Source organism: Pantherophis guttatus, chromosome 1 (genome assembly GCF_059756535.1).
Source record: "Pantherophis guttatus breed Tessera chromosome 1, ASM5975653v1, whole genome shotgun sequence".
NCBI classification, from domain to species: domain Eukaryota; kingdom Metazoa; phylum Chordata; class Lepidosauria; order Squamata; family Colubridae; genus Pantherophis; species Pantherophis guttatus.
Window position 1 is genome coordinate 323145473 of NC_142063.1, and position 20118 is coordinate 323165590.

Consider the following 20118-nt stretch of genomic DNA (forward strand, 5'->3'; position numbering starts at 1 on the left):
TGTTATTGCAGGAAGCTGCAATTTCTTGAAGTGTTTTGTAAAATTCTTGGACATGGTACTAAGTGCTCCGATGACAATGGGTATCACTGTTACATGTTTCATCCATAGCCATGTAGTTTTGATGGCCAGGTCACGATATTTCGTGATTTTTTCCAGTTTTTTCTTTGACTCTGGCATCTCCTGGTACAGCAATATCAATAAACTGTACAATTATGATTATTATTATGACTATTCAACATCTGTCTATCCCTGATCCTTGAGAAGGACTTGATAGATGGACAAAAATGTAGTTCTAGTCTAAACATCTGTATGACTCTGTGACCAACCATAATACTAATACAGTTGTACTGTTAAACTAACAGAGTTGTTTGGCCATCAGCTGTTGGACTGAAACTGTGTTTTGCCAATTCAATTTTCTTCTAACCTGTCTGCTGCCTTAATTTTTTTCAGAATCATGCTTGCCAACGCTGCCATAATGAGGATCCTCATCAAAGGGGGGAAAGTGGTGAATGATGACTGCACTCTCGAAGCTGATGTTTATATTGAGAATGGCATCATACAGCAGGTGGGACGTGAACTCATGATTCCTGGCGGGGCCAAAGTCATAGATGCCACAGGCAAGCTGGTGATCCCTGGTGGTATTGATACCAGCACCCACTTCCACCAAACCTTCATGAATGCAACCTGTGTGGATGATTTTTATCATGGCACCAAGGTACATTTCTCTTTTGTGCATGCTGCTGCAGTGGGCAGGTGGGAAAGCGGACACTCAAAGGATTGCCTCATCTAGGGCTGTTGATGAGATATTCAGTAGTTAGTTGTAGTATGTGAGAAAGATTATGGTGGGAAGACTTGAATTCCCAACACAGATGGTTTCTGAGAAGAATGCTTTATTCATGACTAGACAATGAATCCAGCAAAACATCACTGACTTCTGCTGATTTTTCCTTCCCATCCATTTAACATTGGGCAGGAATAACCAACACTCCAGATGATAGGCTTAAGATACAGAAGGATCTTGACAGACTTGAACATTGGGCGCTATCCAACAAAATCAAATTCAATGGTGAAAAAAATAAGGTTCTGCATTTAGGCAAGAAAAACAAAATGCACAGGTACAGTATATGTGGTACCTTGCTCAATAGTAGTAACTGTGAGAGGGATCCTGGAGTGCTAGTGGACAATCACTTAAATATGAGCCAGCAGTGTGCTGCAGCTGCCAAAAAAGCCAACACAGTTCTAGGTTGCATAAACAGACGGATAGAATCAAGATCACATGAAGTGTTAATACCACTTTATAATGCTTTGGTAAGGCCACACTTGGAATGCTGCATCCAGTTTTGGTCGCCACGATGTAAAAAAGATGTTGAGACTCTAGAAAGAGTGCAGAGTAGAGCAACAAAGATGATTAGGGGACTGGAGGCTAAAATATATAAAGAACGGTTGCTGGAACTGGGTATGTCTAGTTTGATGAAAAGGGCTGGGGTGACATAATAGCAGTCTTCCAATATCTCAGGGACTGCCACAAAGAAGAGGGAGTCAAGCTATTCTCCAAAGCACCTGAGGATAGGACAAGCAGCAGTGGGTGGAAACTAATCAAGGAGAGAAGCAACCTAGAACTAAGGAAAAAATTCCTGACAGTTAGAACAATTAATCAGTGGAACAACTTGCCTCCAGAAGTTGTAAATGCTCCAACACTGGAAGTTTTTAAGAAGAGATTGGGTAACCATTTGTCTGAAGTGGTGCAGGGTTTCCTGCCTAAGCAGGGGGTTGGACTAGAAGACCTCCAAGGTCCCTTCCAACTCTGTTATTCGATTGTATTCTATTTCTCATTTATTATTATTATTATTATTATTATTATTATTATTATTATTATTATTATTATATAATGGAAGCCTATATATTTGTGTATAAGTGTGCCTCTGGGCCTTCCATAGGTCTTACCTTATAGGCATTTTTAGAAAACACAAATGATGGATTGGTTGCAGCCCAGCATTTTTGTTTTTTGAAATAATGCTCCAAGAAACAAAGATAAGCTTGGTAATGTTGAAACCTGCAAGCCTATGTATTTATTTATACTTACTTACATGTTACTCAAAGAAACAAAATATTCGAAGTTGCTTATACTCATTATAGTAATAGAATTAAAATATGCAGTAATTAAATCAAAAGTTATATTAAACATTCAATGGCATAGCAATAAAATCACAATCTACCATCCAGCCATGCTTGCCTTAATATTAAAAAATTGCCTTGTGCTACTTCTTCAAGAACAGCTTAGTTATTCACCTACAATGGAAGGATTTCCAGAAGAGCAGAATATGACTTGGAACATAAGGATGTTTTCATAATAAGGATAAGGATATAAGGATCACTGTGTCCCAAGGTTCTGTGGGGGAGAACACACCTTGAGCTGAGCGTTCAAGAATATCTCCTGTTTGATTGATCAGTTTTGCAGCTGATGCATTTGGAAATCTGTACACCTATGATTGTGCCAATTCTACAAGCACTTCTGAATGTAGCAAATTAGGCTTGGGGAACATCTTCATCAAGTTTGGAAAACTATCTGGAGTTCCACAATATGATTGCTATTTTGTTTTTCAACATCTGAAAATCAACTTTTTCAAAAGTTCATTGTCATGGAGGCAATTCATATACTATTTTTATTGATCACCACTTATTCAATCTTATATTACATCTGTTGCCAGAGAGAGTGATACATTAGATGCTATGGAATGCAAAAATTATTGTCTTTTTAAAGAAGATTACAAATATTTAAACCTGGAAGATATAATATCAGCTTTCGAGTTATCAAATCCGAATTTTAATTTAGTCATCTTCACAGTAAAATAATAATCAATGTCAGTTGGCAGTTGAAGATAGTTGTTCTGGCCGGATCTTTTGCAGAAGACTGTCACATAAAATACATTTTGTTTTATTGAGAATAATTTCAGTACCATAATGGATGATACTCTTGAGATGATTGAAAAATAAAAAAATTAATACCTGCAGAATGGAATGGGGGTGACTTAATGAAAGACTTGAATACTGAATATCAGACTATGATGAAGAAGTTGACCTTAAGGACATATATTTCCATATTATGATTGGGTAGCTCTGTATTAGAAAATACTTGATGTACAAGTCCCCACTTCCATTCCCTCCTCATTAGTCTTTACCGCGTCAAGAATATTCAGAAAATATTCAGATGATATTCAGAAAAATATCATCCTCTCATAACTCACAGAGGGTCAAATGACTCAAATATTCATAATTTTTGTAGTTGCTGCTGCTTATGACTGTGCCAGTGCTCCTAATTTTGAGATTCTGTCTGCTCTACCACAGACAGTATTACAGTAGTGTTCTAAGTAAATATGAAAGATGGGACTCATTCTCTTACACTCCTGAATCTAAATAGCTTGGTATATTTATGAATACTATTTCTTAATGACAATACACTTTATCAGCTTCAACAATAGCTTAATGGGTTTCTTCAAGCGGACTTGTAAATGGATGTTTAATCCGGCTGTGACCCATTCCTAGTTCCTGCTATTGTTAATTTATGGTCAACTCTTTTGTCTTACCAGAAAGTGTACTAGAGCAGAGTAAGGTTGTGGATGAGACAGTCTGTGGTTACCACATTCCTATATTTCCAAAGAAACTCAGTATATTCTTAATGATATAGCTCCTTGCATCCTAATCATTCTGTGACAGTTGGGAGACAGCTGATCTACTGTCTTGACCTCCTGTTTCAGAATAAATGCCTCTGCTTACCAGAGAGCAGGGGTTCTCTTCCCGATTGCTGGGTGGGCGTGGCCTAGTCAGCCTCCTGCACCACGGCAGGGGTGGGGCGTTTTTGCCCTCCCCGGGCTCCATAGGCTTTCCTCAAGCCTCTGGGAGGGCGAAAAGGGCCACCCCAGGCTCTGGAGGCCCTCTGGAGCTGAACTTCCGGTAGGCCCATTTTTCACCCTCCCCGAGCCTCCGCGCGTGCCCTGCACTTACCTGCATCCAAAACGGGCCATGTGGGGACTCCTGGGAGGGGAAGGGTGGATGGGGTGGGGCCAGCCAGGAGTGGGATTTGGGGGTTCTCAGAACTGCACAGAATCTAGAGGTTCTCCCAAACCCCTGCGAACCCCCAGCAGCCCACCCCTGGCAGAGAGGGGATATTTATTTCTACAGAATCAAGGTTTACCTCACAATTTCTATTTCAGATAATGCCATTATATATATAGTTTGGGAGGGAGGGAATTCACTGTTTCTTAAGAAATGTTATTGTATCTGCCTTCCAGGGAAGCCTTCTGCTTTTTCATTGAGCTTGTGTGTTAGTTTATTTCCTCTCTAATTTCAAAACCACTTGAATTGCTGGATATGACTGGCTGGTGATTGCTCATTTTGAAGATGGACATTTTGATGAGAATTATCTTGACACAGTGAACAAAACAATTGTGTGCTTTGTCATTTTCCTGTGAGGACTCATGGCAAACTATAAATCCCTGAAGGAGCGGGGACAGCCTTGCAGTGGAGATCGACAGCCAGTTGACAAATTCTGGCTAGCGAATTCTCTCTGGAAAAAGGAGAAGTTATGGTATCACTCACATGTATTTTAGAGAGCAGCTCCTTGTGAGTAGACTGCAGAAATTGAGATTTTTTTGATTGATTCATGCAGGGGTGGGTTCTAATTTTTTTTACTACAGGTTCTGTGGGCGTGGCTTATTTTGTGGGTGTGGCTTGGAGGTCATGTGACTGAGTGGGCGTGGCTAGCTGGTCATGTGACCAGGTGGCCATGGGTATGTGTATAGGGACTATTCAGAGGGCTGAAAAAAGTCATTTCTGACAGGTCCTCGCACTTTTGACTGGTCCTCACACTTATGACCATCCTCACATTTATGCCCGTGCAGCATTCTTAACAACCGTGTCACTCATTTCACAACTGCTTCTCTTCACCATGGTGATAAGATAGGGCAAAAAACGTAAAATGTGAGGACAGTCATAAGTTCGAGGACTGGTCAAAAGTGCGAGGACCAGTCAAAAATAACTTTTTCAGCCCTCTGAGTAGTCCATATGCACAAAAGGATACAGCAATAGAGAGGGATGAAGAAAGGAGAAGAGAGATGGAAAAAGGAAGGAGAGAGAGGGAAGGAAGAAAAGGGAGGAAGGAAGGGAAGGGAAATTAGAGAAGGAGTGAGGGTAAGAGAGGAGGAGAAGGAGAAAGGAAGAGGAAGTAGGGAGGAGAAGAAGAGGGGGAGAAGAGAAAGTTAGAAGGAAAGAAAAGAGAGAGGTGGTAGGTTTGAGGAGAAAGATTGCTGTACAATAAAAAAGATGAAAGGGAAGAAAGCCAATCCCAAACAAATATAAAGATATTAAGATAAAGAATGAATTGTTAAACTTTAAAGAATAAAAGAGAACAAATATGAATAAATAGCAATAATTAGAAACACACATACAAACATACAATGTATTTTCTTTGAACAGAGTATTTGGCCAGTTCACAAATGTAAACAGTGTTTAGTCATTTCAATTAAATTTACAATTTCTATATTTCCTTTTTGCCATATTTATTCCTCATCTATTTTTTTAAAAAAACCAATATTACCCTACATCCTCATCTCTAATCTTAATCAAATTCAATTTTTCCTTTCTATTCTATATTATACCCCTTCCCATTGTCATCTATTTTTATATCCATCCTCACATTGGTTAATTATGTAATATTACAGTTGTTTAATATAAATTCAACATATTAATATAAACCAATTAGTTATATAACTATCTTTTTTGTATATTAATCAATATGAACATGAATATTCCAATTATTTCCATGCAATCCAATTTCTTACAAATCAATTAATTATATTTACCAATAATAATAAACCAAATAATTTCCCCCATATATTCCTCCAAACCACAATTTAACCATTTCTGCTTTCAACACAATATACAATTAATAGTATCTCAATTATTACAATTCCCTAGTTAAATATAGTTTTTTTTCTTTTGTGTTTTAAAATCTTGAACTCTCCTCTTTTTCCCTAAATTTCCCATTGTTTGTACCTACCTTTTTTGGTGAGGAAAAAGAAAAAGAGATCTCTCTCTGCCTCATTTTGTCACGTTGCAGCAAAGAACCTGCTTTAGTTTCAGTTTCATTTTTTCAGCATAGCTAGGGAAAAAAATCTTCTCCAGCACTCTTTGCAGCTAGGAACAGACTGAGCCCTGCGCAAATCAGCTGAGAGTCGGGAGGCCGATCTAATTAACTTGTGCTAATTAACCTATGCTGAAGGTGAAAGGGGCTGTTTTTTCTATTTTTGCAGGCACCAGTCTACTCATTTGTTTTCTTTTAACACTGATCAGCTGTAGGGCGACCCTTTGAAACCCCATGGCAAGAGTTTAAACAGTTTTTTTTCCCTCTAGCCATCAACTGGGACTCAGGAGGCAGCATAGATTGGGAGTGGGCGGGGTAAACAAACGGCGACCGGGCCGGGAACTGGTTCGGGGGCGTGGCCAGCCAATGTTATTACCGGTTTTCCTAACTATTAAATTTTTTTACTACCGGTTCTTGAGAACCGGTGCAAACCGGGAGCAACCCACCACTGGATTCATGAGTCAAGTGGCTGGGAGTTGAGGGATTTCAATCAATCTCACAGTTATATTGTAGCCTATATAACTACAAGCCTTATTTTTTAATCACTTTTGAAAATTGCTTAACTGTTTGTCATCTCTTAATGACAAACAAGTTTTAAAGCATCAAGTGAGCCCCTTTTAATCCTTAGCAAAAGAAGTTTTAAATACAGGTTTGAGGCTGTAATAAAAACCTATCTGCTTCTGCCCATTGTAGTTCCCTTCTCACCCCTATAATGGTAATCTCAAACAACTTTATTGCCAGCTTTTTTTAAAAAAACATTCTTTCTATTTTCGTAATGATTATAAATTATTTTTATTTTTACTTATCAAAGCTCTTTTTTCTGCAGGTACTGTTGAATTATCACAATTTCTATTGTTTTGATTCATGTAGAAGTTGGCAAATAGAATCTTTCAGACATCTTTAGGCAAAAAGAAATATCTTCTTGGTCTTGAACTTGTTTGCAAAGCAGAGGCTGTTAGAATCTGAAAGTCACCTTTAATCCTTCAATTCTATATACTGTACTTACATCCTTGTGGAGCCAGCAGGCTAATACCTCTTTAGTTCATCCATTCTTGTATCTTATGGGAAAGGTCAGACAGAAGTTGCATGATATTCCACTATGATATCAAAACAGCAATTCAACATCGTTTATAACATACATAGCTCTAAATTTAAAAAAGAAAAAGATAATCAGTGCCTGTGGAACATCTCTTTGCATTCACAATACTGTGCTAATCTATCTCATTTATTTACCTATTACTTTTAATTTAACTGAATGTTTAAAGTTTTTCAGAGGTGATGGTGGGCTGTTCACTCTTCCTCAGTGAATAACTCTTGTTTCTTTATATAGCAAGAAGGATACATGGGAATGACGAATGGGGAACAAAAAAAGACTGGAAATAATCCAGGGAAGAGTCAGGAAAGAACCAAATAGTAGTAGGAAAAAGGAGCATAATTTTCCTATTATGATAGTGTATGAATTGAAAGTTCACCCTCTAAGAGGGAACTCATAAAACCTAGATTATGTTCCAACATCATGTTCTACATTTACTTTTTATACTTTATTTTTTTATATTTTGGCTTTATTGCTTTGCTTTTTTGTTAAATTTGTTTCTTTTGGAGCAGAAAATTATGTGTTCAGAGGTATGGATTTCTGTTTCAGAGATATGGATTTCTGTTTTAAGATGTGACACATGTTCACAGTTTGGGGCAGATTACTTGTCTTTGGATCCCATTAGTATGCTTTTCTGTGAAGTGGAAATATAGCAACAACTTGTGCCTATCATGGCAGCCATTTTTGCCAAATCTCAAAATATATCCACTCATATCAAAATATTGTAATGCAAATGGGGTTTAATAGAACTTCTTATTGTATGATATCTTTTCCAGAGGATTCACCTTTCACCTCCCTCCATGCTTCTTACATAGTGAGAATGAAAATAATCTAGGAGTGAATACCTGTATAATTCTTCATTCTTGAACAGTCATGATTCATCAAAATTATCAGCTGCCTCTTTGTGTGCACCTGTTCTCTTGAGATCATACATTTTTGTCTCAATTTCCACAACTTCAGAGAAATGTTTGACTGTCATAGATGTCCTCTGATTAGTTCATAAACTACCCCAGTCCTGAATAGTGGACATCCATTGGCATTTACAGTAGAATCACAGACTTGATGCGGTGGTCTGCTTGCTACATATTTTTAAGAGTAGTGTCAAACATTAGGAAAATCAGGAGATCTAGATAGTTCAAATGGGTATAAAGCAGTGGTGGGTTTCTTCCGGTTCGTCCCGGTTCAGACGAACTGGTAGCGGCGGCGGCGGGAATCTCCGCCCACACGCCCAGATATCATCAAAAATGCCGTGTGCATGCACAGAAGCTTCTGCACATGGGCAGAAGCGCCACACGTGCGCTTACAAAACAAGCACATGCACCCACATGCTACCGATAGCGAACTGATAGCGCCGGGATTTGAAACCCACTACTGGTATCATGTCTAATTGTAAGCTTGAGCTGTCAACAAGAATCTGAACTATTAGCAGCGAAGGGAAATTAGCGGGGGGATAAGAGTAGAAGGAATTCAAGGTGGGCTGGACTTAGATCCGATCTCTCACTTCCATGGTAGTCTGCTTTGGGTCAGAAGTTAAACCAAACACACAAAGTACAGGACTTATTTGCTTCCATTTCCCTTCCCTCTTCTCTCCCAGTCAACAGTATAATATCTGAAGACAGGCTACACATATTCCTAAAATCTGAATTTGGTAGGTAACCTTAAAATTCAGAAATTATGTGTTTAAAAAAAACCACAAAGAAGAATCATGTATCTATTCAAAGGGATTACTTAAAAATACTCAGCCTGCATTTAGTTACGAGATTGTATTAAGATTTGCAAACCACAAACCTGGGGGTTCCAGATCAGCCTTGCAGTTGAAATAAATTCATTTGTCAACTGGATCAGATAAGAGTTTACAAACCACATTCAGACGAATGTTAATGTTCTGTTGTATTCTTGGGTTTTTTCAAGCGGGATCATATTACAGATAAAAATTTAAGCAAGATTATTTTATGGGGCTTGCCTACTTTTTGCTGTGCTCTCTTGATATTTGCTATGAATTAATTCATTTGGACAGGAAGTCCTAAAGAAGCTTCCAAGTATTTGTATCCTGAGTGTTTGAAGCGGCAGTGTTTGGAAAAAGAAAGGGCAGCTCACCTGCAAAAGCTAGACTAGAATAGAATAAAGAGTTGGAAGGGACCTTGGAGGTCTTCTAGTCCAACCCCCTGCTTAGGCAGGAAACCTAACACCATTTCAGACAAATGGTTACCCAGTCTCTTCTTAAAAACTTCCACTGTTGGAGTATTTACAACTTCTAGAGGCAAGTTGTTCCACTGATTAATTGTTCTAACCGTTAGGAATTTTCTCCTTAGTTCTAGGTTGCTTCTCTCCTTGATTAGTTTCTATCCATTGCTTCTTGTCCTACCCTCAAGTGCTTTGGAGAATAGCTTGATTCCCTCTTCTTTGTGGCAGCCCCTGAGATATTGGAACACTGCTATCATATCTCCTCTAGTCCTTCTTTTCATCAGGCTAGATATACTCAGTTCCAGCAACCGTTCTTTATATGTTTTAGCCTCCAATCCCCTAATCATCTTTCTTGCTCTTCTCTGCACTCTTTCTAGAGTCTCAACACCATTTAAGCTCACACCAACTGCATCGGTGACTCCATCCAGCCACCTCATTCTCCGTCTTTCCCAGCATTAGGCTCTTCTCCAGTGAGTCCTTCCTTCTCATTAGGTGGCCAAAGTATTTGAGCTTCATCTGCAGGATCTGGCCTTCTAAAGAGCAGTCAGGGTTGATCTCCTCTAGAACTGACCAGTTTGATTGCCTTGCAGTCCAAGGGACTCTCAGGAGTCTTCTCCAGCACCATAGTTCAAAGGCCTCAATTCTTTGGTGCTCAGCCTTTCTTATAGTTCAGCTTTCACAGCCATACATTGCAACTGGGAAAACCATAGCCTTGACTATATGCACTGTTTTTGGCAGAGTGATGTTTCTGCTTTTTAATATGCTGCCTAGATTTGCCGTAGCTTTCCTCCACAGGAGCAAGCGTCTTTTAATTTCTTGGCTGCAGTCCCCATCTGCGGTGATCTTGGAGCCCAGGAAAATAAAATCTGTCACTACCTCCATTTCTTCCCCATCTATTTTCCAGGAATTGAGAGGGCCGGAAGCCATGATCTTAGTTTTCTTAATGTTGAGTTTCAAGCAACTTTTACACTTTCCTTCTTCATCCGTATCAAGAAGCTCTTTAGTTCCTCTTCACTTTCTGCCATTAGAGTGGTATCATCTGCATATCTGAGGTTGTTGATATTTCTCCCGGTAATCTTAGTTCCAACTTTTGATTCATCTAGCCCCGCTTTCTCATAATGTGCTCTGCATATAAGTTAAATAGGCAGGGAAACAGTATAAAGCCTTGCCGGACTCCTTTCCCAATTTTGAACCAATCAGTGGTTCCATGTCCAGTTCTCACTGTTGCTTCTTGACCCGCATATAGGTTTCTCAAGAGACAAATAAAATGGTCTGGTACTCCCATGTCTTTAAGAACTTGCCACAATTTGTTTATTAAAAATATAAAAATTGAAATAATTTCTGCAGTATAACCTCCTGATCACTTCATGTATAGTTATGTGACTAGAAGTTCAGCTATTCCTTAGAAAGTAGAACAATTTTATTAAAAAGCAAGCTTTATTTTAAAACATAAAATTCCTTATTAAAATTGTGTTTACAAAAATATATGCAATGTTTCAGGTGGACCACAGGATGGCAGTGGTCTGCTACAAATGGTGCAATTTCCTTTGGGAAACAGGAGAGATGTTACCTTTAATAATACAGATTACAAAAATATTCCAAATAAAATTAATATGCAAAGACAGGATGAACAGAAGCTAAGATTAGGTATACAACTTCCTGTAGTAGTCCAGAAAAACAGAAATACGTAGCTATCCTTGGGTGGGGATTCAAAGAATCCTAGCACATTCTCTAGCTGGACATTCACTTAGGTCTATAAAAGCAGAAAACTCTTAAAATGTGTCCCTTCTGTAGTTTACCAATGAATGTCTTTTCACTGAAAAGTCTACTTTGGTCAGAGTCTGGAGAAGACTGCTCTTAGTTTAATTATTTTTTCGCTCTAGCATGCACCTTCATCTTGAATAGGCCTTTGTTTTTAAAGCACTCAAAGTGTCAGAAAAGATTATACAATATAGGAGAAACCAGATATTTTTGTTTATTCTGCATAGTTCAAATTATGTAACCTCATGTTTATATTCATAACTTCTAAACTATGTTAGTATAGAGCTTTGATTTATTTCTACAAAAAAACTTTATATGATCTGTATACCTACTCCCAGCCAAGGGAGGAGTTGAGATTATCTCTCTGCCTACTGAGAGAGAGTACTTCTTCCTTATGAAGAAAATGATTCTGTATCAGAAGGCAAACCGAATGTCTGATTCTGTTTGCAATGCTAGTTGACATTCACAATACTGGCTTAATTCTAAATTTCTGGTTGATCCTGAAACTATGGGACTGGGGATAAACTTGTGCACTGTTAATTTTTATTAGGCTATAGAACCTAAACTGGGAACCCAGTTTAGTTAGTTTATCAATCATTATATTAACCCAGAAATGAATTGATTCAGAATTGCTATGTCTGTTGCTTACCAAATTCAAATCTCTAATCAGCTATTATTAGATAATCTTTACCAGGTTATCAAAAGTCATTCATTCTCAACTGAATCCACTCCAGTATTGAATTCCTAAAAAGAAGAATTGAAGTACAGATAATATAAGCAACGCAGTAAACACCAGCCAAAAAGAATGGATGAACAGCTGGCTGGGACAGAAATGATGCTTGGCCTTACAAAAGAAGACCAGAAGAAAGGAGCCTAAATTTGTTAAGTGGTGGAGCATTCTGCATCCTTGGTGCCATGCGCGAATAAACTGGGGTACACCAATAGGGAATTTTAGCTGCAAGGCCTTTAGAAAATAACCATGCTGAAACATTTCTATTTCTGTATTTGAGTCTCAGTTATGGGCTATGGACTCAGTTATGGACTGTAATTAAATCTTAAATGTCTATCCTTCAATAATTATTGACTTATGTGTTTGAGGAACAAATTACTAACAGAACAGGTTCTTGGGATATGCACAATCTTTCACATTATTTGTTCCCAAACCATCATTTTCCATGTCAAATGATGGATGGAATTTCATGCATATGAATGTTTGTGCTCCAAAATAAAGTTAATCCTTAAGGTGTCAAATAGTCCATGAAAGGAAGTTTTCATAGCTGTAGCTTCATACAGTAAATTAGGACCTTGGTTGAGGGAGATTATATGAGGTGTTGTGAAGCCTTTGCTTCCTTTCTTCTCAAGAGGGAATTATTCATATTCATCCATCTCTTGCATGTAAGTCTTACAGGAGACCAACCTGCTTCTGTGGCGACAAGCAGAGGCAGAGGTGGGCTGCTGCCAATTTGCACCGGTTCAGGCGAACCGGTAGTTAAGATTCTGTGCAATTTGGCAAACCGGCAAATCCCACCACTGGCTGGTGCCATGCCTGCTCATTTTTTGGCCTGTTTTCTGGCCATTTTGATTTGTTTTTCGGGCCCAAAACACCCTGAAAACACCCCAAAAATGGCCCAAAAAACTGCCTGAAAATGGCCTTTCATATGATTTCATTGGTTGTATAGAGACTTAGAAATAGCTTTAGCTTTCATCACAGCCTGGCCAAAGCCCAATTTCAAATGCTACTTTATAAAATAGAGTATCTGATAGTTTTATTATTATTAAATCAATTTATATAGCTACCCATCTGACAAGCAAGCAACTTTTGGCAGAAATGCCCCCTTTTTAAATAGCTTGAAGCTCATCTGCTTGCTGTTGCTATCTTTTCTTGAGGTTGGCAGGAGCTGTCCAGGCTTTTGGTGCTGAATCCATCTGTACTCACTAGACAACAGCAAGACATAATATGAGTTGCTATGAAGCTTAGTAGTGGAATGAAACTGGGGCATTATGTCCTTTTCCTTAGCTTTTTACAGCCTTAGTATGGAACCTGAATTCTGATTAATTGTAGATTAAACTTCAAATCAATTTGCCTATATATTTTTTATAGAATTAGAGAATTTTAGAGAATTCTAGGAATTGAAATCCACATGCTTGGAGGGTGCACAGGCTGTAAAAAGCTTCTCAATAATATTCCCAGACCTTTTGCTATGGACTGAACTAAGAGCAGTGCTGGCACAGTGGTTAGAATGCAGTGCTGCAGGTTAACTAACTGCTCACTCCAGGAGTTTGATTCTGAACGGCTCAAGGTTGACTTCAGCCTTCCATTCGTCTAAGGTCGGTAAAATGAAGACCCAGATTTTTGGGGGAGGGCAATATGCTGACCCTGTAAACTGCTTAGAGAGGGCTGTAAAGCACTATGAAGCAGTATCAGACTTGCTCTTGCTCTTGCTAACTTTACAGATAAGTTTCCCTGAATTGTATCTTCCACAAGAAAGATTTATTTCAGGTCTTTCACCAACAACTTACTTTCTTAAATGACAAAGGCAGTTATGTGGAACATGTTTAATTTCTATCAACTGTCACTCAGTTGAAAAGACTCTCAAAAATGCTTCATGTATTACTAATGTAACTCAGACTATGTCTATAAGGTCAGTATTATAAGCTTTTATAATACTAAGTCTTAATAAAAATATGAAAATATTAGTTTCACTTTCTGTCTCATATTACATATACACTCAACTATTGCCTATCTGGCTACTTAAATTAGTGTCTGGTTGCTTCATGTTTCAAGAAGAAGCTTAATATGAATCTGCAGTTGCTCTTCCTTGGACACATGCCCAAACATCGCAACAGATTCAATGTTGGGAGTTATTGATTCTGTTACTGAAAACTAGCTGTGAGCATGTGAAGAGGTACAATTCCTTCAATTAGCTTTGGAGAGTGATCCTCAGATGGGAGGTGGTAGTTGAGAGGCAGTAAATGATTGGATTTGAACAAGATTGTTGTGACTACACCGAATTATTCTTCTGATTATCAATTTAAAAAGACTCCCTGTTTTCTATTTTTTAGGAGTAAAAATGGCATTTACTGCAAATAAAAGAAGCTCCTAGCTTTTATTAATACAGAACACTGACTAGATCTCCTTTTTTAAAAAATTAAAAAATATCTGTATCTTTTCTCAGTCAACTTCACATGAATGCCAATTTACCAATTCCTCTACTATTTGAGAATTACTTGCACAACAACAATACTAAATAAATGCATCATTATATCATAATGATATTATTATAATATACTAACTCCATTTACAAACTCAGGAAAAATATATTTATTATATAGTTGAACATGACTATAGATAGATATGCTGGAGAAGACTCCTGCGAGTCCCTTGGACTGCAAGGCAATCAAACCGGTCAGTCCTAGAGGAGATCAACCCTGACTGCTCTTTAGAAGGCCAGATCCTGAAGATGATCTGGCCTCAAATACTTTGGGCACCTAAGGAGAAGAGCCTAATGCTGGGAATGATGGAGGGCAAAAGAAGAAGGGGACGACAGAGAATGAGGTGGCTGGATGGAGTCACTGAAGCAGTAGACGTGAGCTTAAATGAACTCCAGAGGATGGTAGAGGACAGGAAGGCCTGGAGGAACGTTGTCCATGGGGTCGTGATGGGTCGGACATGACTTCACAACTAACAACAACAGATAGATAGATAGATAGATAGATAGATAGATAGATAGATAGATAGATAGATAGATAGATAGATAGATAAGCTACAAGTCCAGCTCATAACTGGGGCTGCTACGCTACAGCCTGGTCCAAACACCATTAAGCTTCTTTTTTTTTAACTCCATTTTCTCTTTCCCCAGTATTTGCTGAAATTTCTCCTTCACTTCATCTCTAGCCTAATAAGTGAGGGAAATTCATTTCACACATCATATTTAATAGGCTTCAGCCTTGTATTCAAAATAATGCTGATCTAAAATTAATTTCTTGGCATCATTGTCCCAGTATCTATGCTGGTTTCTGCTTCAATTTGTAATAGCTTTTCCATGTTTCTCCATTTAGAAAACTGAAGGAAGTTATCAGTCCCATTTTTTTCCTGAATGGAAATGGAGAGTCATGGAATTTCTTGGAAGTCTTCCAGAAGAAATATACACTAAAGGTTACTAGTCCGTGGTGGTATTCAGCTGGTTTGGACCAGTTCAGGCGAGGTGATAGTGGGGACCTGCGGGTGAGCCTGCCCATCCGCCCCGGTGCGATGCTGTCCTATTTAGCCACGTTTTCTAAGCCGCGTGCAAGCCGTGCAGGCGAGCAAAACACATGCATGGAAGGCGCGTGCGCACATTTTCAGTGCGCAGCAAACTGGTGGTAAAACTATTTGAAACCCACCTCTGTTGCTACCGTGTTTCCCCGAAAATAAGGCCCTGTCTTATATTTTTTCGAACCCTGAAATAAGTGCTTGGCCTTATTGCCATGCGCTCAAAAGCCCGATTGGGCTTACTATCGGGATGTCTTATCTTGGGGGAAATAGGGTAGTAGTTAGATTCTGGAAGTTAAACAGTAATAAACAGTCCTGTCTGATACATTGCTTGCCAATAGAAATCAGAAGTGATGACCATCTCCTGACAAAAACCGAGATTGTCCTAAAAAACTCTCCTTGTCTGCAGATTTTAGACAAATAGCTGTCAACACCCTGTCCTCGTATATCAGTCCACTCGTGGTATAAGTTGAGGACAGGCATCCCTAGAAACTATAATAAGGAGGTCATTGTGTCTACGCCTTAATTATCACCTGGTCTTGAATTTGTTCTCTTCTGGTCTGGGATAATGTAGAAACCTGTCTGCAACAGCTTTTGTGCGCACATACCCATACTGTATATGTTGATGCCTGTCCTAAAATGTCATCACACAACATCATTGGGTTTGGGGCTTGTCAGCATTCCACTCCACTGTTTCTGGGGTTGCAGTGCCTGTTGAATAGGTTTCAGTTAAAGCAGAGGCAAAACCCAAAAGCAGAATGAGGTACGTGTATCCTTTTTTAACCGAGCAAAGCAATAATGCAAATAATGAGGTTAGACTGGCAAGAAACCAGAAGTGGTTGTTATGACAGAAATTATTCTGTTCAAAACAGTCCTCATGAGACACTATGTGCAATTGCCTGCAATGTCGGGTCAGATTGATGGTGGTTTAGCCCTAGTAGAAGCACATCTCCTGGGTCTCAGGCAGGGTGGGATTCATAAAAATCCAGGCAGTGAAACACGGATTATTCAGTATTCAAAGCAACTCCTTTTGTTTGAGTAAGTTATTGTATATCTACTTAACATATATTATACCAACTTTCTGATTATTTGAGATAGGTTATTGGCATGTTTAATTTGTAATAGTGGAGCCAATAAAACATCTGCCTTGTCCAGGGAGAGAGGACTGGTAGCCCCTGTCAGAATATCCATTTTTGTCAGGGATGAGATGTATTATAATTCATTAGCATCTCAAATCCCTACTTCTGATCTGAACTTTACATCCTGTTTCTTCTAGAAACTAGCCAGATGTTCCTAGCTGTCAAGCTGTATTTCTCTGGAGCTAGCAATAAATCATAGATACTTCCTGCTTCAGCTCAGCTCTTTATCTAGACACGTGAAAGTCTCAGATAAGATTTATTTACTGCAGACAAAAACAAAGGCATTCAAAACGGCTGATTGCCCTGCTGCAGTGGTTTAAATTAACAGATTCCAGATTCTTGGCATGGTCTCTAGTGGCCTTGAAGCTGGGCGGTTTTATTTTTTACCAAACAGCTCTGCTGGCTCCGGCCTAGCTTTCCTATCAGGAAGTTCCAAAGGAAAGCATATGGGCAGTAGCTTTCTCCTTTTGATTCCCTGCCAATATTTGTTTTGCTGAACATGGAGCCCTTGTTCAGCTAATATCCTGGCTTTTGAAAGGAGGATAAGTCACTGCTGTATTCATGAGATTGTTAATTATCCCTTTGCTTGAGGGGGGAGTTGTCAGCAGCCCTGAAAGAAGCTGTGGTATGCCCCCTTTTGAAGAGGCCGTCTCTGGATCCTATGTTCCTAGAAGACTACCGGCCAGGCTTAAACCTTCCTTTTGTGAGAAGGATTGTTCAGACAATTGTGGCAAATCAAACCTCATCACTCTAGAAATCTTGACCCTTTTCAATCAGACTTCAGCTCAGGTACAGATGGCTTTGGTTGTTCTTCCAGATTATCTTTATTGAAATTGGGTGGGAGGGAACATATTGAAATTGAATCAAAGCAAAATGGAGTTGTTATTTGTATATCAGGTTCTCCAACCATGCTAATATTGGAGAATCCTGATATACAAAAACAACTCCATTTTGTTTCGATTTCGATCTCTTCTCTCCCTCTTAGGCCTTTCTATACATTCTAGGCATCCCCAGTAGAACAGCCTACAGTGAAATGATACCACGCCTCAAACTGTTACATGATCTCCCACAATGTTTTCATATCAACAGTATCAAAAAACTCACCAAGAAATTTAAAAGCAACAGAAGAGGCACATCACCCCATCCAATCCCAACAAAAATAACCTGGAAGAGCAACCAAAGCCATCTCTCGGGCAGGTACTACCTGTAAAGAAGCAGATTCGCAAATTGAGGGTTGTTTTGTACACTCAGTTCTTACTTAATCACTGAAGCAAGAACCACCAGCTCCAGCTGGTATGCTAATTGCAGTCTTACCTGGTGCAGAAGGACCTGGCATAGTTAACTTGTGTCCTTCTTACCACCCATGAGGATTATAATAAGATGCTTCACATGAGGCTGTCTTGAAAGACTACATAAAAATTACAAAATGCAGCAGGCTAATTTCCAGTGTTGGAAACATGTAACATTAATGCCATAGATACTGTGCTGGTTACCAATTCAGTTTAAGTACATTTAAAGTGCTGGTTTTAACCTTTAAAACTCTTTATAGCACTTGGGCAGCACTTGGGTACTTGAAGGATGACTCCTTCCACTCTATATCTCATGACCTGTTAGAACATCTTGTAGTCCCACACTTTGGGGACATAAGGGGTGATGAGGCTAGAAGGCATTATTCTTTGAATTGATTAGGCTTGGTTTAATCAAGGATTTCCCGTTATCTATTTCTGGATTGTTAAGTAGAACTACCTATCTCTGGCCTTTTAAAAGAGTATTTCTCAGCATATTGAGTGCTTATCTCATCATTCCATCATTGAGTGCCTATCTCATCACTTCTAAAGTTGGAGGACGAAGAGTTAAAGGCTTCTTGGAATTAGTAAAAAACATTTCACATAAACAATGATGTCCCATTAGAGACATGCCTGAACCAGAGATGTTCTAATACATTTAATAAGAATGATTTTGGAGGCCATCTAGTCTACCTCCACAAACCCCAAATCTAAGGCATGACACAACTCTAACATTCCTGATAGATACTAACCATACAAACTCTGCTTACCTCCAGCAACAAAGAAATAAAAATAAAAATGTTTTGCTTTTCTGTATAGCACTTCTTGACCTGCAGAAATCTGTTCAAGACTTCTTTGAATGCATAGTTTGTTCTTAAGAAATGAAGAGAAATCAACAGAAAAGCAGAACAAATGAATCTACCATTCCACCTCTAAAATCATGCAAAATTCCCATTGGATTTCTAAATCAGCTGACTGCCAGAAAACCGAAAAATAGCTAAAGATTTAGCTATTAATATCTTAATAGCTAAAGATTTTTTCCTGTACTTTCAAACATTTCACATGAAGCAGAAAAAAATAAAACTATGACATGGATTTGATGGTTAGAAAAAAGTTAGATAACAGAAAAAAAATGACAGTTATGTAGTAAACCTAGAATACGAGTTTAATAACTAAAATTTATACGTACCTGCTATAAAAGTCATTTCTTTGTATTTCTTTTTCTTTTTTCTGCACTTCTAGCTTTGCTTCTTTTTTCATTCTTTCTTCTACGTCAATTATTAGTTTTTGTTAGTTTTTATTTTTGTATCTGAAAATTTTTAAAGGTTATCTAAAAACTTTTTTTGCATTGCTGTTGGAGGCAAGATGGGTTGTGATTATTCTCTATTGAATATAGTCTTTATCTGGTATCATCTGGCTAAACTTTCAATATAAAGTGAACAGCCTTTTTTATTTGTTCAGTTATTTAAAATAATGTGATTCTTGTGTTGGGAGGATTTTTAAATAATTTAATATCCTACTGTTGCTAATGCCTGTAATATATTACCATACTTTTGCTAATATGAGATAATTACTAATATTGATATTTAGGTCCCTGAAAGTTATAAAAATGATACAAGAAAGGAATAGAAATAATTTCAGGTATATAAATATAATAAATCTCTAAAGAGTTGTTTTCTTCCTCCATATGTAGGCAGCCCTGGTTGGGGGAACCACCATGGTTATTGGACACGTACTTCCAGATAAAGAAATTTCCCTGCTTGATGCTTATGAGAAATGTCGCAGCCTGGCTGACCCAAAAGTGTGCTGTGATTATGCCCTGCATATGGGCATCACCTGGTGGGCACCTAAGGTAAGAGGGATGAACCTGGTAGGGAATATGAAGCAATTAAAAAAATTGTCTAGTTTAATATCCTCTGTACTACCGTGTTTCCCCGAAAATAAGACCCTGTCTTATATTTTTTTGAACCCCGAAATAAGTGCTTGGTCTTATTTTCAGGGAGGTCTTATTATTTTGGGGCATATGGAGCAAGTTGGGGCTCCTCTTGCCGTCTTACCTGATTTCCAGCTCTGCGTTTAAATATTGTCAGGGAGGGCTTATTTTCGGGGGGAGGCTTATTTTAGCGCATGCGCTCAAAAGCCCTTTTGGGTTTATTATCAGGGGATGTCTTATTTTTGGGGAAACAGGGTACTAGTCTTCAATCTTTTTAGATCAAAAATCCTCTTTAGCAAGCATAATATTTAGGCAGTGATTCTAATTCCAC

General features: G+C 38.5%; 1 protein-coding gene across 3 annotated transcripts in view; it reads left to right on the forward strand.

Moving 5' to 3' along the window:
- DPYSL5 (dihydropyrimidinase like 5) overlaps positions 1-20118 on the forward strand; it is a 60448-nt gene that overhangs the window by 19293 nt on the left and 21037 nt on the right. For all 3 annotated transcript variants that reach the window (XM_034421163.3, XM_060693134.2, XM_087883354.1), the window contains exons 2-3: positions 451-715; positions 19548-19706. In XM_034421163.3, coding sequence (XP_034277054.3) covers positions 455-715; positions 19548-19706 — 420 coding nt within the window. In that variant the 5' untranslated portion in view covers positions 451-454. The remainder of the gene's footprint in view (positions 1-450; positions 716-19547; positions 19707-20118) is intronic.